The sequence below is a fragment of the Prorops nasuta genome, unplaced genomic scaffold (assembly GCF_024137725.1).
Source record: "Prorops nasuta isolate Cenicafe-Biocafe unplaced genomic scaffold, Cenicafe_Pnas_1.2 PNAS00008, whole genome shotgun sequence".
NCBI lineage: Eukaryota > Metazoa > Arthropoda > Insecta > Hymenoptera > Bethylidae > Prorops > Prorops nasuta.
The window spans coordinates 8,625,162-8,647,112 of NW_027116805.1; the positions used below are offsets into that span (position 1 = coordinate 8,625,162).

Genomic DNA, 21,951 nt, shown 5'->3' on the forward strand with positions numbered 1-21,951 from the left:
TGTGCGTCATCGAAAATTCTCCATTTCATTAAATTAATATAATGAACAAATGTTATTGAGAAAGAGCTTGAATTTAGATTGTAAAGTTTGATCAAAGGTAATATCTACCGAAAATATTTATTGGTTGCAACTTGTGCACACAAGCTATTTAGTGTATCTCACAAAAAACCAGCTCCGCCTATAAAAAAGGCACAGCTAGTACATAAATCTCATCTATAGCATAAATAATATTAGTAAAAAAAATTAGTACAATCCAAATGTTAGGCTAGTATTTATTTTCACTGTGGCAAAAGTTACAATTTCGATTGCAACTTGTGTGTGTGTGTGCAATGTGCATCCAAGCTATATGTATATTATTCATTAAAAAAATATTGACGCCAGCAGCCGATGCGATGGTCGCATATAAAGCGTTGCTATACTACTCTATTGAACGAAACCATTAAGTATCTCAAATAAGCTACGTTAATTTTCATGTTTATTTTAGATTTATTTTAATAAAGCTGCGAGCTTTTCAACATAAAGCGCGTACTTTTAGCAGCAATGTAAAAATCTTTATAGCTCCGTGAAATCATGACGCACCGTTTTATGAAGACTTATTGATAGCAATGCTGCAGGAATATTTTAAATATGTAAGAAATCGTTTCTACGTATGCAACATATATTATTGCTGTATCAAATCAATTATTAATCAGAGCTGAATTAATTAGCACAATGCCGCGATGCAGCAAATTATTTTTTTATGCAACACGTATAATATTAATATAACTGACCACAGTGGTTGTACAAGAAAAAATCTGCAATGCCATTTGGCTCTGTCGACGTATTAGGATCAAAATTGGGTTTTCTACTTCCATTTTGTAAATTAATATCTCTGTCGTTAAACATACTTTTATTAAAGATTACCTTAAAGTCCTAATAATAAAAAAAAAATACATATATAACCATGCAATTTCACTTATAGCTATCATTCGTTCAATAATTATTTAGATTTATTAAAACTCCTATAACTGATAAATACAAAAATATTTTATCGTACTCTTTTATGGTTGCTAAGAAATCTTTGTTTTTTCTAGATAAAGATTCACTGATAGTCTTCACTTTTAAATTGAGAGAAACTAAGTAATATTTATTTCATAGAGTACAAATTTGGACTGGTGATGCAGGAAGGAAAGAGCATACTGTCTCGAACATTAGCTTATATTACTAATATATATATTTATACATGAAAATCGAACGTAATCCAACTTGATTGTTTTTTTTTGTGCGTTATCACTGGCATTGTATAAAAAGTAAAAGGCCATCTTTGCAAATAATAATATGTTAACGATCTAATGACGAAATTTTGTGAGGATCGTGACAGAGATCAGAATTTAATTTTATTTCGCTATTATTATAATAAAATATTTATTATAGTTTTTATTCTGTAAATGGGTTAATACTTATAAAAATAATGTAATGAATTTTGATAAGTCTTTATTATAGTTTTTACCAATGTTAATAATTACCTCAATTAATAATTATTTTTTACATGGATTTTCTTAGAAAGAAATTCAATTATAAAAAAAAATATTTTAACAATTATATAAGTATTGGGAATATTTAAATATATATTTCATAAGTATAGACCTTATAATTAATGTTAATTTAGTAAAAAAATTGTTCATTATGTCATATTAATTAAGTAATATTAAATCAATTCTGTATATTTGGTGAAATTTTTAGATTTTTCTTTCGAGTTATTTATGTGAGAATAGAAAAGAAATACAATTTTCTATAATATGAAATATTATAATTCGTATAAATGTGTGTAAGAATATATATTAATATTAAACTGTGTGTAATGAATCGAGTCAGAGGAGTGGTTATTTAGAAATTTTTGTCTGTCTCAGAATGTTGTTACTGGCCTTACGATCAATACTGTTTTCATACATATATATATATATATATATTTATATATGTATATGTATATGTGTAAGATTTAGAAGTTGGTTGCATATTGCAAAAATGATTTATTATTTCTCTCTCTCTCTCTCTCTCTCCCTCTGAATACCAATAAAAATGACGATCCTACAAAGCTGCGCTAAAGTTATCAGAAATAAATTTTATCAACAATTTAAGAAAAGGAGCAAATGCAAATATTTACAATATTACAAAAGACTTGATGAATCAATGGTGAATTTTCATAGCTAAATTTTATCATTGGCTTGTTTTTCATTAAAAATACATATAAATAAATATTTAGCAATCGAAAGAATCGTGTGCATTGATAGTAAAAACGTATAAGATCTAATACAGGAGCTTTGTTATTATAAATTAGAAACATCTTTTGTAATTTCTCGTCTTATTTTGTTGATTGAATTATCTATTAGCGGAGATGTTATAATCAGGGAAGAAATATTTTCATAAATATACAATTAAAAAGTTGGAGGAGTAAATCTTCTATAGGAATTTGTGATAATCGTTCTAAAAACACAAATCTACTCCTAATCTACAGATTTGTTTTACATGGCATTATAATTTTATTTATACGCTTGATCTCTAGGAGGAAACATATAATCATTAATATTTACAAAAAAGTTTCTCGCACAACCGCTTAATTATAGTAGTTTCCTTTCCTAGCCAACGATTATTATAGAAGAAAGTCGCTCCTCGATGGTTTCTTAATTTCAGTGTAACCGCTTGCAATATAAGTTTAATTTATGACGACGAAATTGCACGCTGGTTTTAAAAGGCGTCTGAAAAAAAAAGAAAAGGAAAAAGGCTGTCACAAGCGTTAAACTTGCATCAAATGGAATGGTTCTTAAGTATACCTTCATTCTCTCTTCTCTCTCTCTCTCTCTCGCCCCCTCCCCCCATGCCCTCTTCTTCCCCTGTCCAATTAATTCCCAATAACTAATGCTTAAGAATATTTCCCTCTTTTCCAACCAATATTACATCGAATAGAACAGCACAGCTAATAAATCTTTGCGTTATTATGTTTCCTTTGGAATTATGCCATCACGAGACTCCTCCTCTTCAAATTGTCCATCTTTGGATTATTGTCCAAGAGAGAAGCAAAAGTGTACGCACGCGAAAATTATGGTCAAACGTGACATACGGTATATTTCAATGATAAGAGATGGGTGAGTAGTGGAAATTAAAATTTGCATGCCTCGATTAAAAAGCGGAATAGATATACTGTACGCATATACGAGCTATTATACAATATATATATATATATAATAATTGACAGGGATATTTAAAGAACATTCGATCTTGCGTTGCATTTCTCGTGGAAGAATTTTGGCCTATATATCGATATACATGTAGTCGAAGATGACAGTGGAGCCAAGGACAGGTGTATAATGGATTATGTATGTGGAGCGAGAGAGGAAGGAAGGAAAAAAGCAAAAAAATTTACCTTTGAAATAGCGCGCGTGGAGGTATGTATATATATATATGTATCTCTCTCTCTCTCTCTCTCTCGGCGAATGTAGGAAAATTGGTATGCGTATAGCAAAGATGAGATATCGTCGCGTAGCGCGTGAGCATGCATCTCTGTTGCTGCTGTGTTGTTGCTGCTGCTGCTGCTGCTCTACTGCTGCTTGGAATACGACCAACAAATATATACTATATAAAATGCATGTGTGCGCGTTTGGAGGACTTTTATACCGATCACAGTTAAACATGTGGCGAGGAGTTTGCGCTTTGTCGTCATGTGATAAAAACTTGACGGGGAAATGGGAGTAATTTCGACAACAAGATGTATGAAAAACTCGAGAAGAAGCCATTTGTTTTATAAAGGTAAATGTAGATGGAGGCCGGTATACGCATATACATGTATGTGTATATGAGAAATGTCTCTCAATGATATTTTTCAATTGTATATATATCTCTAGGGACGCGACGGGTCGATAAATAGTAGATTTACAGTTGGGATCCTCGAAAATATCATTTAAATGAGCGCGCGGACCCCATGGGAATTACTATACAGTCAACTTTATGCGAATGACGATGTAAAGCGATAACTGATGACAGTGCATGTTACGTATCGCCTCTCCAATGAGAAGAGAAACCGTACGACGCTTCTCGTCAATTACACATCACTATTGTACTTTTCTTTTTCTATTTCTCTATTTTTCAAATGACTATATAGGTCGTTATCACTTATTTAAACATATAATTATATATAATCGTTATTTAAATATGTGCCGAGTTATACAGTATTCAGCAGAGAAGAGATAAGGGGCTTCGATCCATACAAAGGATTAAAAGAGCGGTAGAGTTTAGAATTGGCTATCCGTGGATGGGGGGTAGGGCCTGCCGGCCGGCTCTTTCCGCCCAAGCTGGCAATATAACCTATAGACTTTCAACTTATTGCTAAATAAAATTATCAGAATTTGCCGGGCTACCTCTAATTTCATCCATTTCTACACTTATCAAGGATAAACCGAAAATTTTATTATAAAAATTGACAAATATATAAATTCAATTTATCCGACTTGGAAATTAAATTATATTCGATAGTCCTGTCAAGTAATGAATTTTATTTCTCTTAGCCACTATTGCTCGAGGTTGTAGATGTATCGGCACGCTAGTATTTTACAGATTGGCAGCCTATTCAAAATACAATGAATTCCTCTTGATTGCAAAATACAATTTTTTTGACGATAATAAATTACACGGGAGAGCCCGAATTGAAAGAATAAATTGATTTAGAAAATAAATTTTTGAATTCTGTCGCGGTATAAGTATAGGTAGGCGTGTAAAGAAAACTTTGTTAAATACTCTCTTAATTCCTCGAGAATTTATTATCGGCTCCTGCGCTTTGCCTTTTAGCCTCGAGTTAAATTGCTTCCAGAGGCTGTTTGATATTTAAAAATTCATAGCTATATGCACGTGCACATGCACGCTGTCTCTTGGTAATGACGCGCGATCGTACAGTAGGCAGTAATAATTTCTTGTGAAAAAATGATCGGCGCTAGAAGAGCACTTGCTAAATCAAAAACAAAGTTATATCTTTCAAATTGTGTGTGTGTGTGTGTGTGTGCGCGCGCGTCAACAATTTTGTACAAATATATCTTTAATCCTAGAAATTATTTTGATTATTGTACAATGCGAATATTCCTTACGTTTTCATTCATTCTTCGGCGCATCGAGTTTGACTCGAAGAATGGCGCATTTAAATATTTCTGCCATTAGCGCTCTCTTCCACATGCACTCTCTCTCTCTCTCTCTCTCGCTTACTTGCTTGCTTATTCAATATCAATTTCCTCTATATATTTTACATCCCATTTAGAAATACTCGGTACAGACTAGTTACGCGGGATGTAAAAAACGCTTAGGATAAATGAACAAAAGTGTATAACATATGTCAAACGTGAGACGACGGCGACGGTCCTCGTATTATTTTCCTTAAATTTATACATTCGGACAAAAGTTGAACATTGCTGAATCTCGGTAGAGAAACATCCGAAGACTTTTATAAAGAAACCTTGATAGAAGAAAATAGTCAGGTACTCGTTAAAATATAGAATATCCTGTATAAATGTAATAAAATAAAGTCTATTGATCTTATTCATTGGCCTTTTCCTTCGAATTCTGTCAACTTATCAGATTAATGCAAGGCTTCTCTGGACTTTCCCTTATAGTGTAAAAGAGCAATTTTACTTGTGTTCCGAGCATAGCATCGCCCGTCGACAGCCAAATTGTAATCTAATTCAGAGAAGTTTGAGCAAAACTTAAAGATACTTGGCACATATTTGAAAATTGGATGGTGGCCAAAGCGTTCCACATGAAAGTAGTGGCTCTCCATTGCCTCTACTGGTTTTTCTCAAATTTCTTATTACTGCGCCCTCTACTTTTTACCCGAGAACGAACGAACGAACGAATTTCCTGCCGTAAAACGATAACGCGTCCCCTTGAAAAGCATCTCCGTCCACCAGTAAATATCTCTCCACCAGCATGAAACATATCACTTGTAAAAAACAATTGTTTTTCTGTCTAAAGATTTTACATTTTCAGGAGATAATATGTATATATATGTACATATACATATATGTTTTTTTTTAAACTTTTCTAAACGAGAATACATTTTATTTTCAGAGATACCTAAGTTATAAAAAAGCTGTCTAGCTGAAAAGAGAGGATTAAAATTTCACGGTCAATAAAAATATAGAATACTAATTTATAATGGAAATAAAATCATATCCATGTTTACCCTAGGGTTAAACCTTTCTCACAGTCCTTGGATATTTGTCAAGGACAATAAATAAGTACAAATCTGGTTTGGGCGAAAAAGCTGAAATAATTGTCGAAACTCTTCGAGTGTTGATCAAGACCAATAGGGCTCCCTTAGCCTCATTTTCATCGTTAGTCAAGAAGTATTAACTAAACGGATGCATATATTAAGCATTACAATGTGCACGCTGCTCCTCCAGATGCAACTCATTTATAATTTACTTGGGTTTCAATCGTATCTCATCTCGATATTCATTTACATATTCATATTATCTACGCCATATTTCTTACTCATTCATGTTTCACAGTATCATTCGATTTTCATTTATTCTCCTACGGTAGTAGTGTTGCATTTGTTCCTATATATTTCTTTTGTTCGTGTGGGGATAGTGTTTTATTTCTATTCTTCCTTAGCTAAATTTCATTTGTTCCTCGAAAGCATTTTATGCTCGATCCTGATGATTCATTTTATTTGATTCGAGTGTAACGGTCCTTTGTACAAGACGCGTGCCCGCTCGCTCGTTCGCACATGGAAGATCGTAGAGGAGATTCGAAAGGTCGGAGAGTGGCTCAGATGAGCATGGAGAATTCACAGAGAAATAGAACATAGCCTGGCGTATGTACTGCGGCCACAGACGGCCACGGCGTTGCACAGAATCGACTCCCCTCGTAGTTGCATGCCACGTGCTATCGTTTCTCATCTCTTCTCCTATCTCGTGTGTCCGAGAACATTTCTACAAACTCATTCTCTCACACATGGATACACACGGTGTACACAGACGTAAAACTTGATACAATAGGAGATAAGCAGTCTGTGTAGTTGGAAAAAGTGTCGAAAAATACACTGGCCCTTCTACAGTCGTTATAATCACCTATCCCTTTCGCTCGACGCATCAACTTCCTAGTCTTTAAATTAATTCCACACCCCCCCCCCTCCTCCTCTCCCTTTTATCTTTAATAAAATTCAATAAAACATTAATGTGTTACCTGTATGCATTATGTACATATATATTTTTGTGCATGGAAATTTGTGTACTCGACTTTATTCCAAGTTTAAACGCTAAATTTATCATCTTACTTCAGTCGCACGTAAAAAAGTAATTGTTTAGCATCGACACTATATATGTATGTATATGGATAAAATTGCTTGTAGTACATACGAGTAGAGTACGAGCCGTAGAGTCTTACGGTGAGGAAGGGGGGAGTTGTGGTGGTAGTAGTAGCAGGTATCGAGCGAGACGAGAGACATTTCAATGACCCCCGGCCCGTGTGTGCGTGCGTGCGTGCGTGTGCGTGTGCCCGGTAGCTTGGCCAAGTTTTGTGGCTTTTCGTCAATTGCAACGCGCGCGAGGCAAGGAGGATGGAGTCGATTATTTTCCATCTCGCGCGCGGCGTGATGGAAAGATGGCGCCATTTTATTTTATATTCGCAATTCGTGTACACATTCGTACGTTATCGAAGCGATCGAACAAAACTGCGGTTGGATTTCCTCTGGCAACGATTCATTGGATTAGAATCTTTTTGGGCAGCATCTCATCATGATTAACCGGCGGTGACGTCGAATAGACGACGACGATGCTTGGTTGAAAGGGCCGATGTTGATCCTGGATCAGCTGGCTGGCATCTCGGAACTCTGGCTCTGCGACAACTCCAACAAATGACACTCTGACAATGGAATCTCGCAGGTCCGTGAATTCTGTTTTTTCTATTAAATATTTTGGAAAACGGTTATTAGAACATGTGCTGCTACCAAGCTTTGGGAGAGAGATCTAATTGGGGGGAGGACGCTAAAGAAGAAGGAAGATATTCTCTCTGGTTCAATGGCACACAATTGCACCAATCAAATACAGTGCACTACTCACTTTTCTCCGAAATGGAAAACAGCCTCTATTCTGATTGTTCGCTGGTGGGTTATTTATGAGTAAGTCTGGTGTTGGCGTGTTGTTCGGACCCAATACGTTCAGTTCCTTAAAACACTCAGTCTCTATCATCTGGAAAAAGATTAATTTCTTAAGAAGAATAAGGAAAGAAAGGCCGCGGTGTAGTAATATATCTCATGAGATTATTCCGAAATATCGACAAATGAGAAGCGTGTTATTCTTTAAGAAGAGAAGAAGCAAGAAAAAAAACCTTTATTCGTACAACATTTGGAAGGAGAAGAAATGTTCTTCCTTGCTTTTTAGAGTCTTAATAATAGTAGATGTTTTGATGGAAGATGTATATAGTGGTATGACGTAGGAAAACACTCGATGCACCCATATTTTCTAATTTAAGTGACTGGACTGACCTCCAGACACGCTCCGCACTGACTGATATTAAAGCTGCTTATTAAACCCTCTACCCAGACTTATTTTCGCAGCTCCAATTCATATTGATCTTACATGCTGGAGATCGATATGATCGCTAGACAATTTCTTTGGAGATAAAAAGTGCTATCCGTGGAATTTTTAAAGGATGATGGAAGAAAGAATACAATAATTACGATGATTTGAAATGTTTATATTCCGTGTATAATGTGGGTGAAAGGTGAACGCGTTTCCTACAGCGCGTTGTCCATTTAAATGAATTTTAATGAATTTCCTATAGCAGGGGCAGAGCGAGGAGAGCCAACAGGAGCAGCTATAGTATCGAAGGTTAAGAATTTTTATTGCTCGTGGGTCAAATGGTTTGGAAAGGTAGAGAGGGCGGACGGGGTGATACATGCATGTGCATGCCACACACGCACGACCATGCCTTGGAATAATACCTCTATACACACATGGGTATGTACGATTCATCACACGCGCACCTTCGACACGATCGTCGTGGTGGTTGTGTGTGTGTGTGTGTGTGTGTGTGGGGGGGGGGGGATGATTCCCAGCCTCTTACCTCATTTTGCCAAGGAATGGAGACGCTACCAGTGTTGAATTTACTGTAAAAGGTATCATCCGTGGCGTCCAAGTTGACACCTTTGACCGTGGAGAACTGTTCGATATCCAGAACATCCTTGGCGTAGACAGAGTGTGGCTGAAGAAGAGACGAGGGTGGCATTAGTCTAGTAGAGTAGCTAGTTTAGGGGTATTTTTCGTCAAGTAAATAATAATGATGCATGCAATGTAGAAGAAATAGGGGTAAATAGTATAGGTAAATATATACACCATAAAAATGTATAAAATGGGGAGGAGAGGACTAGAGTGACACCTACTCACATCCGGCACAAATGGCGGTTCCCACATACCGGCCTCGACCCTCTTCCAGTTGAGACACTGAAAGAAGCCATGAAGCTTAACGTCCTTGGCTCCGTGCCTGCCACACTTGCAGCCCAGTCGGTTCTTCGGGCTCTTCTTCAGCAACTGCTGACAGAGACTCTTGGCCTCCTCGGTGAATTTCGTGGAATACCTCTCCTGATCTTCCTTTACCCTCCTGTCGACCTCTTCCCTCTTCACCTTCTCCTTTCTAGCACGGAACGGTGCCTGACCCTCGATCATCTCGTACAAGAGGCAACCGAAACTGAACCAGTCCGGGGAAAAGGTGTACTTTTCGTTGTCTATCACTTCCGGTGCCATATATCCCACTGTACCCACTCGACCCCTCACCATATCACCTTCCGTTATCTCCACGGCTAATCCTAGATCGGAGATTCTCACGTGTCCATGATCGTCCAGTAGTATATTCTCTGGCTTGCAGTCCCTGGTGTGCATGTTTACATAAATACGCATAAATACACACTGCATGTATATATATATATATATATAAAGAGAGAGAGAGAGAGAGAGACGAAAGAGACAAGTTTCCCCCCCCTCTCTCTCTCTCTCTCTCTCTCTCAAGTATGCTTCGCCATATCCTACATGAACATGCGAAAAGTGTCAAGTTATCCATTACCTGTAGACGATTCCCTGATGATGCAGGTGCTCCAATCCGCAGACAACTTCAGCGGCGTAGAACCTCGCTCGATTTATATCGAATCCAGGCTCCCCACCCATGTTATAAATGTGAAACTTGAGATCTCCACCGTTCATTATAGTTAACACCAGGCACAAAGCATCCTTGGTCTGATAGGCGTAGGCCAACGATACGACGAATTTCGAGTTGATCTTCTGCAAAATGTTCTTCTCGATGAGGACCATGGCTTCGCCCTTCCGTTTCTTTATTCGCTTCTTCTCCAGCTTTTTGCATGCGTACATCTTGCCAGTTGCCCTCACCTGGCACGCGCAAACTTCTCCGAAACCACCCTTGCCGAGCACGCGATACATTCTGAAAGTCTTTTGAGTCACTGGCTGACCCTCCAACCATTTCCACTGTAGATACCTAACAACCACAAGGGCACACAAAACAAATTCTTTGTTAGCTTTATCCTTCGTCCTATTATATACTAGCTTACACATTAAAATCTATATGCCAAAATCTGATTATCCTTTAAACTCGTATACAAATGTAAACCCTTTTCTTTAATACACGGTACATGTATAGTTTCAACAATTTCTCTCTCTCTCTCTCTCTCTCTCTCTCTCTCTTTCGATCACTCTTATTGAATTTTTTGCAAACATGTGCATGATTACAACGTTGAAGAAGAAGAAGAAGAGCCTTTCAACAATATTTTCTTTCGAGATAATTTTCATGATAGAATTTAAAACTAAATAGTGGCGAGGCTTCGCGCGACTGTATATACAATAAAATGAAATGTCGGCACGGGGGAGGGGGAATCGTTTGTAAAGCAACAACTGCATGGCAGTGAAATATTGTCCCATTCCTCTTCGTACATTATTAGTAGCCAATGATTTTAATTTCCACAAGTGCCGCTTTCATCTTACGCGATTCCAAGTTTAAAATATAGTGTCACGATAAATAAAAGTTTTTTCTTGCAAGAATTAAACCTTTGACTCATCCCCCCGCACAATTGACATGTACGGACATGCACAAGGGAAAGTTTCCGTGCCAAGCGGATAAGTTTCGAGTGAAAATTCATTTGAAGAAATTTCTTAAGAGTGGCTGAATAGCTAAAGGTGCAGGAGAAATGTTTGGATAAGCAAACGAGGGATGGATTCGCGCGCGCGCGCGCGCGCTAAGTAAAAGTTGAATTGGATTGGCGCTTATATAGGTACAATTGATGCTTGATGCATGGCACTCGATCAGTGGCAAGTGTGTCTCGTGGGATGAGGGAGAGGAGGGGAGGAGGGCGTGTGTGGACATACCTATAGAAATAGAAGCTAGTAAGGAAGGCAGAAAAAGGCTCGCCAGCCAGGAAGTTCTTCACGGTCTGTGCTATATCGACAAAGAGTTCCTTCCCACCGGAAGAGAGTCTCTCCTCGCACTGAGCGATCAGAGAGTCGTTGAGAATGTCAATGACCTGAGAGCCCTCCCTCTTCAGGTACTGCTCCGAGAGATCCTTTGCAAGCTCCACTCGATTTTCGTCCATCTCGATTTCGTACTTTTCGATAGCGTCCAAAAATAAATTGTGCTGATGATAAGCTGGTTTTTTGTTCTGGCAAAACTGCCGGAAAAGCAGCCTCCCGATTGGCTGCTGGTCCACCACATAACTGTACTTTATATCTGAAATACAAAAACCACAAATCCCATCCATTAATTTGTAAATCCCCAGGACTTTGTATATAAAACAATTGTAAAAAAAAACAAAAAAAAACAAACAAACAAACATTTCATTTCTTCGAAATATATATATAAATACATGTATATATGTGTACCTATATGCATATGAATATCTGATAAGATTGCAGCGAGTTTATTATTAAACCAGATCGCATATCCCAAGTAATTAAATCCATTGTTGCGCGCGAGTTGCGATAAGACTAATATTAACTTCCACATAAATATATACATATCTCGGCATTTTTAGTCACAAAAGTATTTCGACTCATTTCCATCTTACATTGCTTCATACATTTTCCCTTTTTATATCGTACACGATTCACTTTACACATCTCTATATTGACTTCTGCAGCCAAGTTTAGCTATGGAGAAAAACTGTGAAGCGCGCATTTTGTCACTTTGTCTTATCTTTTCTTCTCAGTCCTACACACAACTTGCAGATATTTATATTTATTAATGATAATTCAAATTGGAAAGATGACCCATGAATTTTTCTTCCTAAGAAAAATGTCCTCTTGACGATTATTTTAACGTTATTAATCCTAATTGATTTGTTTCGTTTATCCAAGAAATATATTGTTTATCACATTTATTTGATAGGGGTTTTATATTGATAAGACCGACAAACATGTTATTAAATATTATAGAAAAAGATTGTATCGATTTATAATTGATAATTTATATTAAAAGATTATTGAAGAAAAGTGTGTGTAGGACGTTTTGTATTTCACTAATTTGCCATGAAAGAGCCCTTCTTCGTCGAGTGTATAAGTTTAAGTTTAAGTTTAACATTTGCCAATATGCCATTGTAAGGAGCATATTTCCTTCTGGAGTAGGTTCTTCGTTAGTTTACGTATATATATATTTCATGCTGGGAAATCTTTATCGCGTGTTTAGTCCGAGAAGAGTAGTGGTTTGGTTTGGAGTAGTAGTAACATGGGTGGTAGTCGGTGGGGACAAAGGACTACGAGAGAGAGAGAGAGAGAGAGAGAGAGAAGAGACGTATCTTGTGCGCATGTATGTGTGTTTTGTTATCCGCGGAACAAGTGCCGTGCACACACACTGCCAGCCCACCGTTCCTCTTCCTCTTCAACATTTTTGCTCTCGCGCCTGTAAATTTTCCTTCGCTTGCACTTGTTGCTCTTGATCCAGCTCTCTCACTCTTACTTATCTCCTAACAAAATACCACGCACATCCGATACATCTCTTCTTACTCCACATTTTAATTAATTTGATAGTTTTCATTCTAGAAATAATAATATTTTATAGATATTGCTAAACGAGGAGCGAGATTTTAAATGATATATCTACATCGGTCAGATGATTGCCTTATGCTCTCTCTATTTCGTGCAAATGTTAAGGGTAAAATTTAGGGGTGGAATGCAACGATAGGATTGGCTAGGCGTATATATATATATATATTAGGGTGGTGATTAAAAAAATAATTTTTGGCGGATCCTTAAAAAACACTAGTATTTGATGAGAAACTACAGTGGTTGAAACCTGTGGCCTGACAAATGGAAACACGTGCCTCATTGCGATGAAATATAATTTTCGAAGAATTTTACAGTTTTTCGCAGATAACTCATTAAATATTCGATTCTATGAAAAGATGCATATAAACTTTTCTCTGAAGAATTAAATTCTGCATAATAAAGGTTCTATACATTTTTCTTCTAGAATGCATACTAATCGCGATATTCCTGAAAAATCGATCTTCTTTTTCGTTTATACACATTATATTGACATATGCTCATATGAGTAGTTATTCTTATTTCGCTGTAGTTACACATTTTATTTCTCTTAATTTAATAAAATATGTTAATTGTACGGTAAACTAAAAATAATTATTCATATAAACATATGTCAATATAATGTGCATAAACGAAAAAGAGGATCGATTTTTCAGCAATATCTCGATTAGTATGCATTCTAGAAGAAAAATGTATAGAACCTTTATTATGTAGAATTTAATTCTTCAGAGAAAAGGTTATATGCATCTTTTCATAGAATCGAATATTTAATGAGTTATCTGCAAAAAACTGTAAAATTCTTCGAAAATTGTATTTGATCGCTATGAGGCACGTGTTTCCATCATTTATCAGGCCACAGGTTTCAACCACTGTAGTTTCTCATCAAATACTAGTTGTTTTTGGGGATCAGTCAAAAAAATTTTTTTTTTAACGACCACCCTAATATTTATATATATATATATATATATAATAGGTAAAAGATGATTTAAGATAATTCATGGTTGATTTTTTTCGCTCATGAAAATCTCATTGCTACCTTCTTTCTTCATATTTATAATTGATCTATTTTGGTATTTGTTTTATTACAGTTGAATTAAAATCTTTACGATCTCGCACTAAAATTGCTCGTTGTATGGAAAGGTCGATCATTTGCCCAATTTTTCAAGGGAATTTTCATATAGAAATATTGTTGGTAAAAAATGCTTCCGATAAGGAAACTCGATTACAGTGTTTACCTTTAAAAGAACGGTCCATGCAAAAAGGATTGTACCATACAGGCAGAGGAAAAGGGCTTTTATCCTCCAGACTTTTTCTTTTAGTTTCTTGAATTTGTTTAGCTTGCCAGCTGGATAAAAAGATGCAACTCTTGTGTGTGACTATACGTGTGCCGAAGAATATTCTTCAATCCGATTGGTACTTCCTTAGTGTAATTTTAATTCAAATGTAAAGCTTCAACGTGAAATCCACGCAATGTATAACATTAAATCTTGCAAAAATTGTAATCTGCTTATTCTAGCGAGCCATATGCGAGTGATGGACGTTAGAGGATAAGAGTGACGGAAACAAGATATAATTTATCGTTTCAATGGCTACGGAAGATGCAGCCAACAAAAGCTCTGCCAACAATTTTTCTCTTTTTCTTTCTCTTTTACGTTAATGTCGCTTCCCCTCCCTCTCTCTACTAGCTATAAAATTGTACCATCGCACAATTTTACCTAAGATATTTTTTATATTTCATAGTACCTGATGCTAAATATCAAACAATTGTGCAGAGTATATAGGTATAAGCACAGGACGGAGTTTAATATTATATTGAAAAACTTGTATACACTTTTTCCACGCGACTTTTTAATTAGCTCTCAAGTATAAAATAATATTATAATGTGACAAAAATATCTTTCAGCAATATTCCTGCATTTGCGAAATTTTCACAGTCATTCTATTGAACAATGGAAAATTGTGAAGATGAATCTCGAAAGAAAAATGATTGAGTTGCGAATGGGTGGGGGGAGGTTGGTTGAAATTTTAATTTGCCACATAAATACGTATCTTCACACGTATATATGTATATATATATATATATATATATATATATATATACATGGATGATGAATGAATGAGTTGTGCGTATATATATATGTATAGGCTAAAGGACAGGGGGAGGATGGAAGAATGAAAGGTTGCGGATGGTGCGAGCGAGTGTGATAGATTACCTTGTTATGCCACTTAGGGCCTTTCAATACTGATTCATCGATTCGTGCATCTCTCTCACATATACTCTTCCTATATCCAGCTTTTGTTATTGTCACGACCGACTCGACTATCCGTAACCAACAATTATTCTAATGGCCTGCAACGAAGCTGTTGAGAGAGAGAGAACCGAATAGGTAACATAGGCGAGATATTTATGCAAATTTATTGTTCCTTTTCATTGCACGATTTATTCTCTCTCGCTTTTTAAAGCGACGATCAAAACATCCGGAAAAAATACTGATGAATAGACAGAAAGAAAATAAGACACACACGCTTATCTTTTATCCCAACTTTTAATATTTATCATCGTATAAATTGATCATTATCGATTTTTATGAATTGATTTAAAAAAGGCACAGCTATCAATTGGTAATATATTTATTCCAATGTATAGAAATAAGCAATTGAGCCAGTATTCGAACGTCTAATTTAGCTGCACGATGGAAATGCTAAAGTTACATGATGAGATTATCAGAGACGAGTGGGGCCCGCTGGGGGGGGGGGGGGGGGCGCACTATGGAGAAATGATTAAAGTTTTGAATAAAAAAAAAAAAAAGAAATGGACTATACTCACCTAATTGATCTTTTAGTCCGATGCAGCGCGAAATATGCGGAAACTGAAGTATCTTCCGCCATTTCTTACTCTTCCCTTTATTGCTGTCACCACCGCCTTTAAGAAAATAGAAGAAACTGCATTTAATTTATCCTTCCTTTCAAGCAAATCATCAATCGTGCCCTTTCTCGCACATTCCTTCTCTTCTTTCATTCTCTTGAATTATTTGTTAAAAGAGAACGAAAGAGAAGCACGATTTTACACAATATAAGAATAATGGTTGCTTAAAAAAATGTCAAATTTAATGGGATTTTATCGCGGCGAGGAGCATAAATATTCAAAAAGTGGAAACCAAGTGTTTGTCTCAGTCGAATAATATTATCTTTCCTCGGAATTCCTAATTGCCTGCACTGTAAAAATCGATAATTCTCAGAGTAAACATTTGCCATTGTAGCAATAATGCTCGAGTCGCGTTTCGCGTTTTAACGCCATTTTATGGGATAGAAGAATTGACATTTTATAAAGAGAGATGTCTCCGGCTAATAAAGAGAAAAACCTTGATATACGAGCAAACGTCTACCACTATTATTGTACTTGGAAACAAGAAAAATGTATATATAATAATTGAGCAGGAATAAATGTAGAAAAAAACGGAGAAGAATGGAGATTTTATTCGATCTATTGAGAGAAGCAATTGGTGATAAAAAAAATGCGTAGGGCCGATCGATAGTCGAAATAATAGTAATATATTGCTAAAATCGCGATGCATCAATTAGCATGCATATAATATGTTTTACCCACGGGGTCTGTGTGTGTTTCCACTGCTAATAAAGCACAGGTATATATATATATATATAGAGAATAGCGTTGAAAATCTTTGTCGCTAGTTCGTGTCGTCCGCAAAAGTCCATGGCTTTGCCGCCGATATCTTGCCCCCTCCCCCCTCTCTTTTTCTCACTCTGCATATGCCATCCGAGCTAGGCCTCTTATCGTCTCGACAGCTCTCCGAATTTTGGATAAAATCCGATATGATTTATCATCGCTGTCTCCTGTGCCGCGTACATCACCCTCCCCCCCCCCCCCCCCTCCCTTCCTTCCTCCCTCCATCGTCCGCGTCGTAGAAGAACCGTGAATTAACGCTGATGCAAGGTGTGTATCATGATTGTAAATTTTGTTGAAATTTATGGTCCAGGGGGTATCGAAGAAGAAAGCGACCGAAGCGGAATTTAAGGCATCGCGATTAAAAATGGGGAGGAGGGACTGAGGAACGCGGCCACGCGCGGTGCTTGGTGCAGGGTTGAGGGAGGGGGGGGGGGAACTCCTCGGATAAAATATAAAGAAAATTCACCAGTTTTATCCTATACAGTTTCCTCTAGAAATTTTATAATACACTCTTGACACATTAAATTCTCCTTAAATTACTATTTCCAATGTTTATTTACACGGAGGGTTAAGTCCACTTTGAATTTTACAGGTCTCGATAAAAGAGTGCTGCTACTGGCTGGGGTCTAACAAATGGAAGGAATAAAATTACTGTCTCTAATGGGTTGTTCCAAGTCTTAAACAATGATCGAGAAGACTTGGGTGAAATTGGAGAAAACTTGGGGAAAAAGCTGGAGTGTAGAAAAGAGAGGAGACAAAGGTGTCTCTCTGGATACTGGAAAATAAGAAAGCTGCAAAAAGCCCTTTATAGGGCTTGTTCATGAAATTCAATCCACTTTACAAGGAATCCGTCCCCATCCCATTATTATAATACGTGTCATCGTGGCGGGATGATAAGAGTGGTTGGGTTAGGGGTGGTGGGCATGTGGCAATTCTTACGGAAGAAAGGTGAATCGAGTTGTTACGTCGAATCATCTTTCCAAGCAGGCGTGCGTATATATATATATATATATATATATATATGTAGTGGAAGAGGAGGGGGGAGGGGGATGAGAATTACAAGTAAAAGGGGCAATACTTTCTATTATATTGGACGGAACGTGCATGCATGTATGTACCTCGAAGATGTTGAAGAGCTGGAATGGAGAAGAAAGTATCGAAACGCACGCGCGCTGGAGCAAGAAAAAAGGAGAGAATAGGAAGGATAGGAGGGGTAAAAGTTGAGAGAGTGTGGAAAGACAAAAGTAAATGACATGGGAGAAAGTTTGAAGCATCGAGAGAAGAAAATATGGAAATGAAAGGGAATATAACGGACGGTGTTGTGGGCTGTAGCGCAGCTATAGTTGAAAAGGTACGGGTGGGGGGGGGGGGGGGGAGGGAGGGGAGATGGGGCCAATAATTCTCTGTCATCTTATTTTCATCCAACTTGCATCTTTTTACATTCCATTCATCGATCTCATCTACGCAACAAAGTTTACATGTGTGTGTGTGTGAGAATTTCACAAGTTTGTAATAAAAATAGCTACATAATATATTAATATTAGAGGGTAGATGTCGCGAGGGCCTGTCGTCTGCCCGCGACACAAGGCACATTTTCCACTATAAATCAATAGAGTTAACGCGAAAAAGGAAGGATATATACTTATTGAAATATCTCTCTTCCCTCTTCTAAATCGACAAAAGGGGTAAGAATTGTATTGTTTGGAAAATGAATATTGAGCGTTTGACGAAGAGACGAGTTCTCTCGAGAGTCGCGAGCAAACGCGGTCACTGCATAATTTGGTTTGTTAGGTAAAAGTATAGGTGGTGCGTAGTATATGTACATGTATATGTGTACCTTAGTGGTACGTATACTCGCGCCTAGCAAAGTCGTGCGAGTAGAAAAATCTTGTCTCTCGTGCGGCATATCGGACGTTTCTTGTTACTCCGCTCGAAAGAAAGAGGAAGAAATATATATTTGGAGGGGGTTGAGGAGAGGAGGGGTAAAGGAAGGTCACGCGGGCAAGTTTATGCATCTGCGGGAAATGAAGCTTTTTCGTGAAAGTGGAGAATGCGCGAGGTAAGGGGGTGGTGTAGTTGTATACTGTACACATAGCTATAGATATATGCTGGCTGTGTGGCATAAGGCGTCCGAGCCTCGCTTGCTTCACTGCTATGCGCGGAAAGCTGGCAGGCCGCGGTGCGCGCGCGGCAAGGGAGGAATGAAATGTTACGATCGATGCGTTTCTTTCCTATGGCCAAATACCAGCCATTTCATTCCCACGAAGAACCATAACTCTCGGCTCCTACATCGCGTCTCTGCTCAAATCAATATTTCAAAAATCAAACTATAAGCATGTAGCTTTCGACTCGATCGAGAGTCGACTTTTGTAACGTACTTATACGGCCATAGAGAGGCGAGGGCCCGCATCGCGTGTAAAGTACTGCAGCGCCCACGGCTCCACTCTTTTCCTCAACTATTCTTTTATACGGGCCCATGTGTTAATACGTACTTGCAAGCTCTGCAATGTAGCGCTTACATTGAAATTATCGTGCACGCAGAAATGACAAATTTAAGGGGGATTAACCGCGAGATACAATTAACCCTTTAGAAATAACTACTCCCTGCATGCAATTGAATGATTCGCAACATTGTGCGGATCGAGCAGGCAGCATCTATGAGTAGTGGAGGATCGTTGTGACGTGCGTGCGTGCGTGCGTGCGAGCCTATGCACAACCATCGTATCGAGCCTTTGCGCTCTTTTTTAACACACACACACAAACTCTAATCTGTCGTTGTGAAATGTCCAAATTTATTCATTCCCTCGAATCAACAAAGTTTTCTTCGGAGGAATCGGATCTGCCCTTGGACGCTCGCTTCCTTTCTCCCTATTTTATTTTCTTTTACAATAATTTTCATGGACCGCGCGCGCAATAAAAAGCAGAATTTTCCCCCTTGAAAAACTAATAAAATCCAAATATTTCAAATTTTACCTTTGCCGTGTACAATATAGCATCGTTTTTAAAAGTTTCCCCACTAGGAACAGTTTATGTGTACTATACTCTATCCGGAGAGCCCCAAAAGCACGCACGCGCATTGAGAGAACATTTATTTCATTTCAATTTTATAATCCAAACTTTTCTAGTAGAATTTTTGCGAAAACCACTGAAAGTTTGATGAAAAATTCTCATGCAAAATCCAAGTTTTCTTCGGAAGAGAGACATGAAAAGTTTTTATATAAGGTAAACAAGCGAAACGATGTTGTTTTTAGTAAACTTTTGTCGTGGTGCGGGCGAAACAAGCGACGAGGAATCTATCCTATATATATATATATATATATATTTAGGAATAAGCGAGGAAACGGACCCCCTTGCTTTTATTCCTTTAGAGTTTACCGCATTCGCCTCTCGTCTTTCCCTGCATGTTTGGCCTCTCTTCGAGCCTAACGGATTCTACGAAGAGGCAGAAAAATTTCCCCCCATTGTGCAATTCGCAAAATGCACACGTTTCTTCCTGCAAATTTTCACGTGAAAAAAGCACGAAGCTTCTTTTTTCTCACGCAAATGGAAGGCTCAAGCTTTTGGACACTTTGCACAAGTTTTTGCATAAAAGATCCCACGAAGGCACCATAAATAATATAAGCCTAAAGGATTCCGCGAAAGCGCCCAAAGTTATTTCATAATAATAGTGTGAGAGGGGGTAGTATGGGAGAGGAGAGAGGGGGGAAGCGCGTCTGCATGCAAGCCCCCTCCCCCCTTCCTGCTGGAAGCATTACGATCTTATCGCTAGATGGAAAAGTTGAAAATAAAAACTAGGACAGAGAGGTAACATGTGACTAAAATTAGCTGTTAAAATTACTAACAAGTTCCTCGAAAAAGTAATCAGGCATCGCGATAAGACAAGTTGGAGAGAGCGTGTGTGTGTGTGTGTGTGTGTGTGTGTCGCACCGAGAAAATCCAAACATTTGCATAGACCCAAGCATAATTAGGTGTATACATATACGGCATATCTTCGAAATTCAAACAGCAGCTGGTTATTTCAGACAATAGACTCCATGTTGTGCACGTTTTATCGAGTGATACGATTGGCTGCATCGATCGATTAGATGATTATTCTTATGTTAAATTACCAAGCTGTATTATATTCAAGCAGCAACCTACGAGGTTCCATTGAATTTCACGAGAGAGAGAGGAAGAAGAAATGGCCTTGGTTATATCTCTCCATAGCAAAATTCCTATTCAAGTTGATCGGTCAGACGTGCATCGTTGTTACTCGAAAAACAATAAAGGACAAGAATTTGCTGCTAATGGTTATAAGGGGAACAATGTAACCCATCAATCGCTTTCGATCCGCTTAACGACACGATAATAAAGTCGGCGCGCGAGACAGGGTCGCGGCGACGACGTCCGACTACAGCCGACGACAGGGAGCTAAAGGGATAGCAGCAATTTCATCATTGTGCGACTCTCCGTGCAACCATCTCTGACGAGAGCCTCTCTCTCTCTCTACAGCCTCGTCCTTTATTGAAAAATCTTTTGCCGAGTCTCTCGTGCATGGCCCCATCTCAGAAATTACCATAAATTCTTACGGCAAAATCCCGAGTAGCCACGTTTTTATCGGAATCTGATTAACCAGAGGAGGATAATATGGGATTATTAGTAGAAAAAATTGCAAAAATTTCTCAGGAACGTGCGAGCACGCTATATATACGACGAAACAAAAAAATATCCAACCATTTGTTTGGCATTAACAATTAAATGATAGGGAGCAATAAAAGAGAAAGAGACGTTTGATCGAGCTCTTTCATATACACGGCGATAAACAACAATTTGTCTCTACCAAAATAAAGATGAAAGAAGGTACAGAGCATAAAAGCAACATAATCCCTGTTAACCAGATTAGTCGAGGAAATGCTAATGGAGTACGAGAGTACAGACACGGATAGACAAGAGGTATATAGAGGATATTCGATGGAGAGAGAGGAAGTGTGTGCGGTAGGTGAAGAACGTACCTTCTCTGGCTTTTATGTAAACAGTATTGGCTACGATGTTCTCCAACTCCATCAATTCCAGCTTGATCGAGTTTTCGTAGCCGAATCAGAAGGCGAGTTGGCGGAGGTGGAGGTGGCGGCGGTGGCGGTGGCGGTGGCGGTGGTGGCGGCGGCGGCGGCGGTGGCGGCGTTGGAGGTGGAAGCAGCGACGAGAGCAGTGGACGAACCTTCCTCT

The 21,951-nt window shown here is 38.0% G+C and overlaps 1 protein-coding gene across 3 annotated transcripts; it reads right to left on the reverse strand.

The window, feature by feature from the left end:
- Positions 1-153: 153 nt before the first annotated feature.
- On the reverse strand, positions 154-21,924 carry Gprk2 (G protein-coupled receptor kinase 2). 3 transcript variants are annotated; one of them, XR_010822999.1, is made up of 9 exons: positions 21,738-21,924; positions 15,886-15,981; positions 11,391-11,748; positions 10,081-10,506; positions 9,408-9,888; positions 9,088-9,225; positions 8,082-8,210; positions 3,401-7,924; positions 156-2,735 (listed from the first exon to the last, which is right to left on the reverse strand). XR_010822999.1 is itself a non-coding variant. In XM_066730967.1 (8 exons), the coding sequence occupies exons 1-8, from the start codon at positions 21,787-21,789 to the stop codon at positions 7,829-7,831; spliced, it is 1,776 nt and encodes a 591-aa protein (XP_066587064.1). In that variant the 5' UTR covers positions 21,790-21,924; the 3' UTR covers positions 154-7,828. The 3 variants fall into 3 exon arrangements, 2 of the variants coding, with proteins under 2 accessions (XP_066587064.1, XP_066587066.1); XM_066730967.1 differs by having other exon boundaries at positions 154-7,924; XM_066730969.1 differs by lacking the exon at positions 15,886-15,981 and having other exon boundaries at positions 154-7,924.
- Positions 21,925-21,951: the final 27 nt, after the last annotated feature.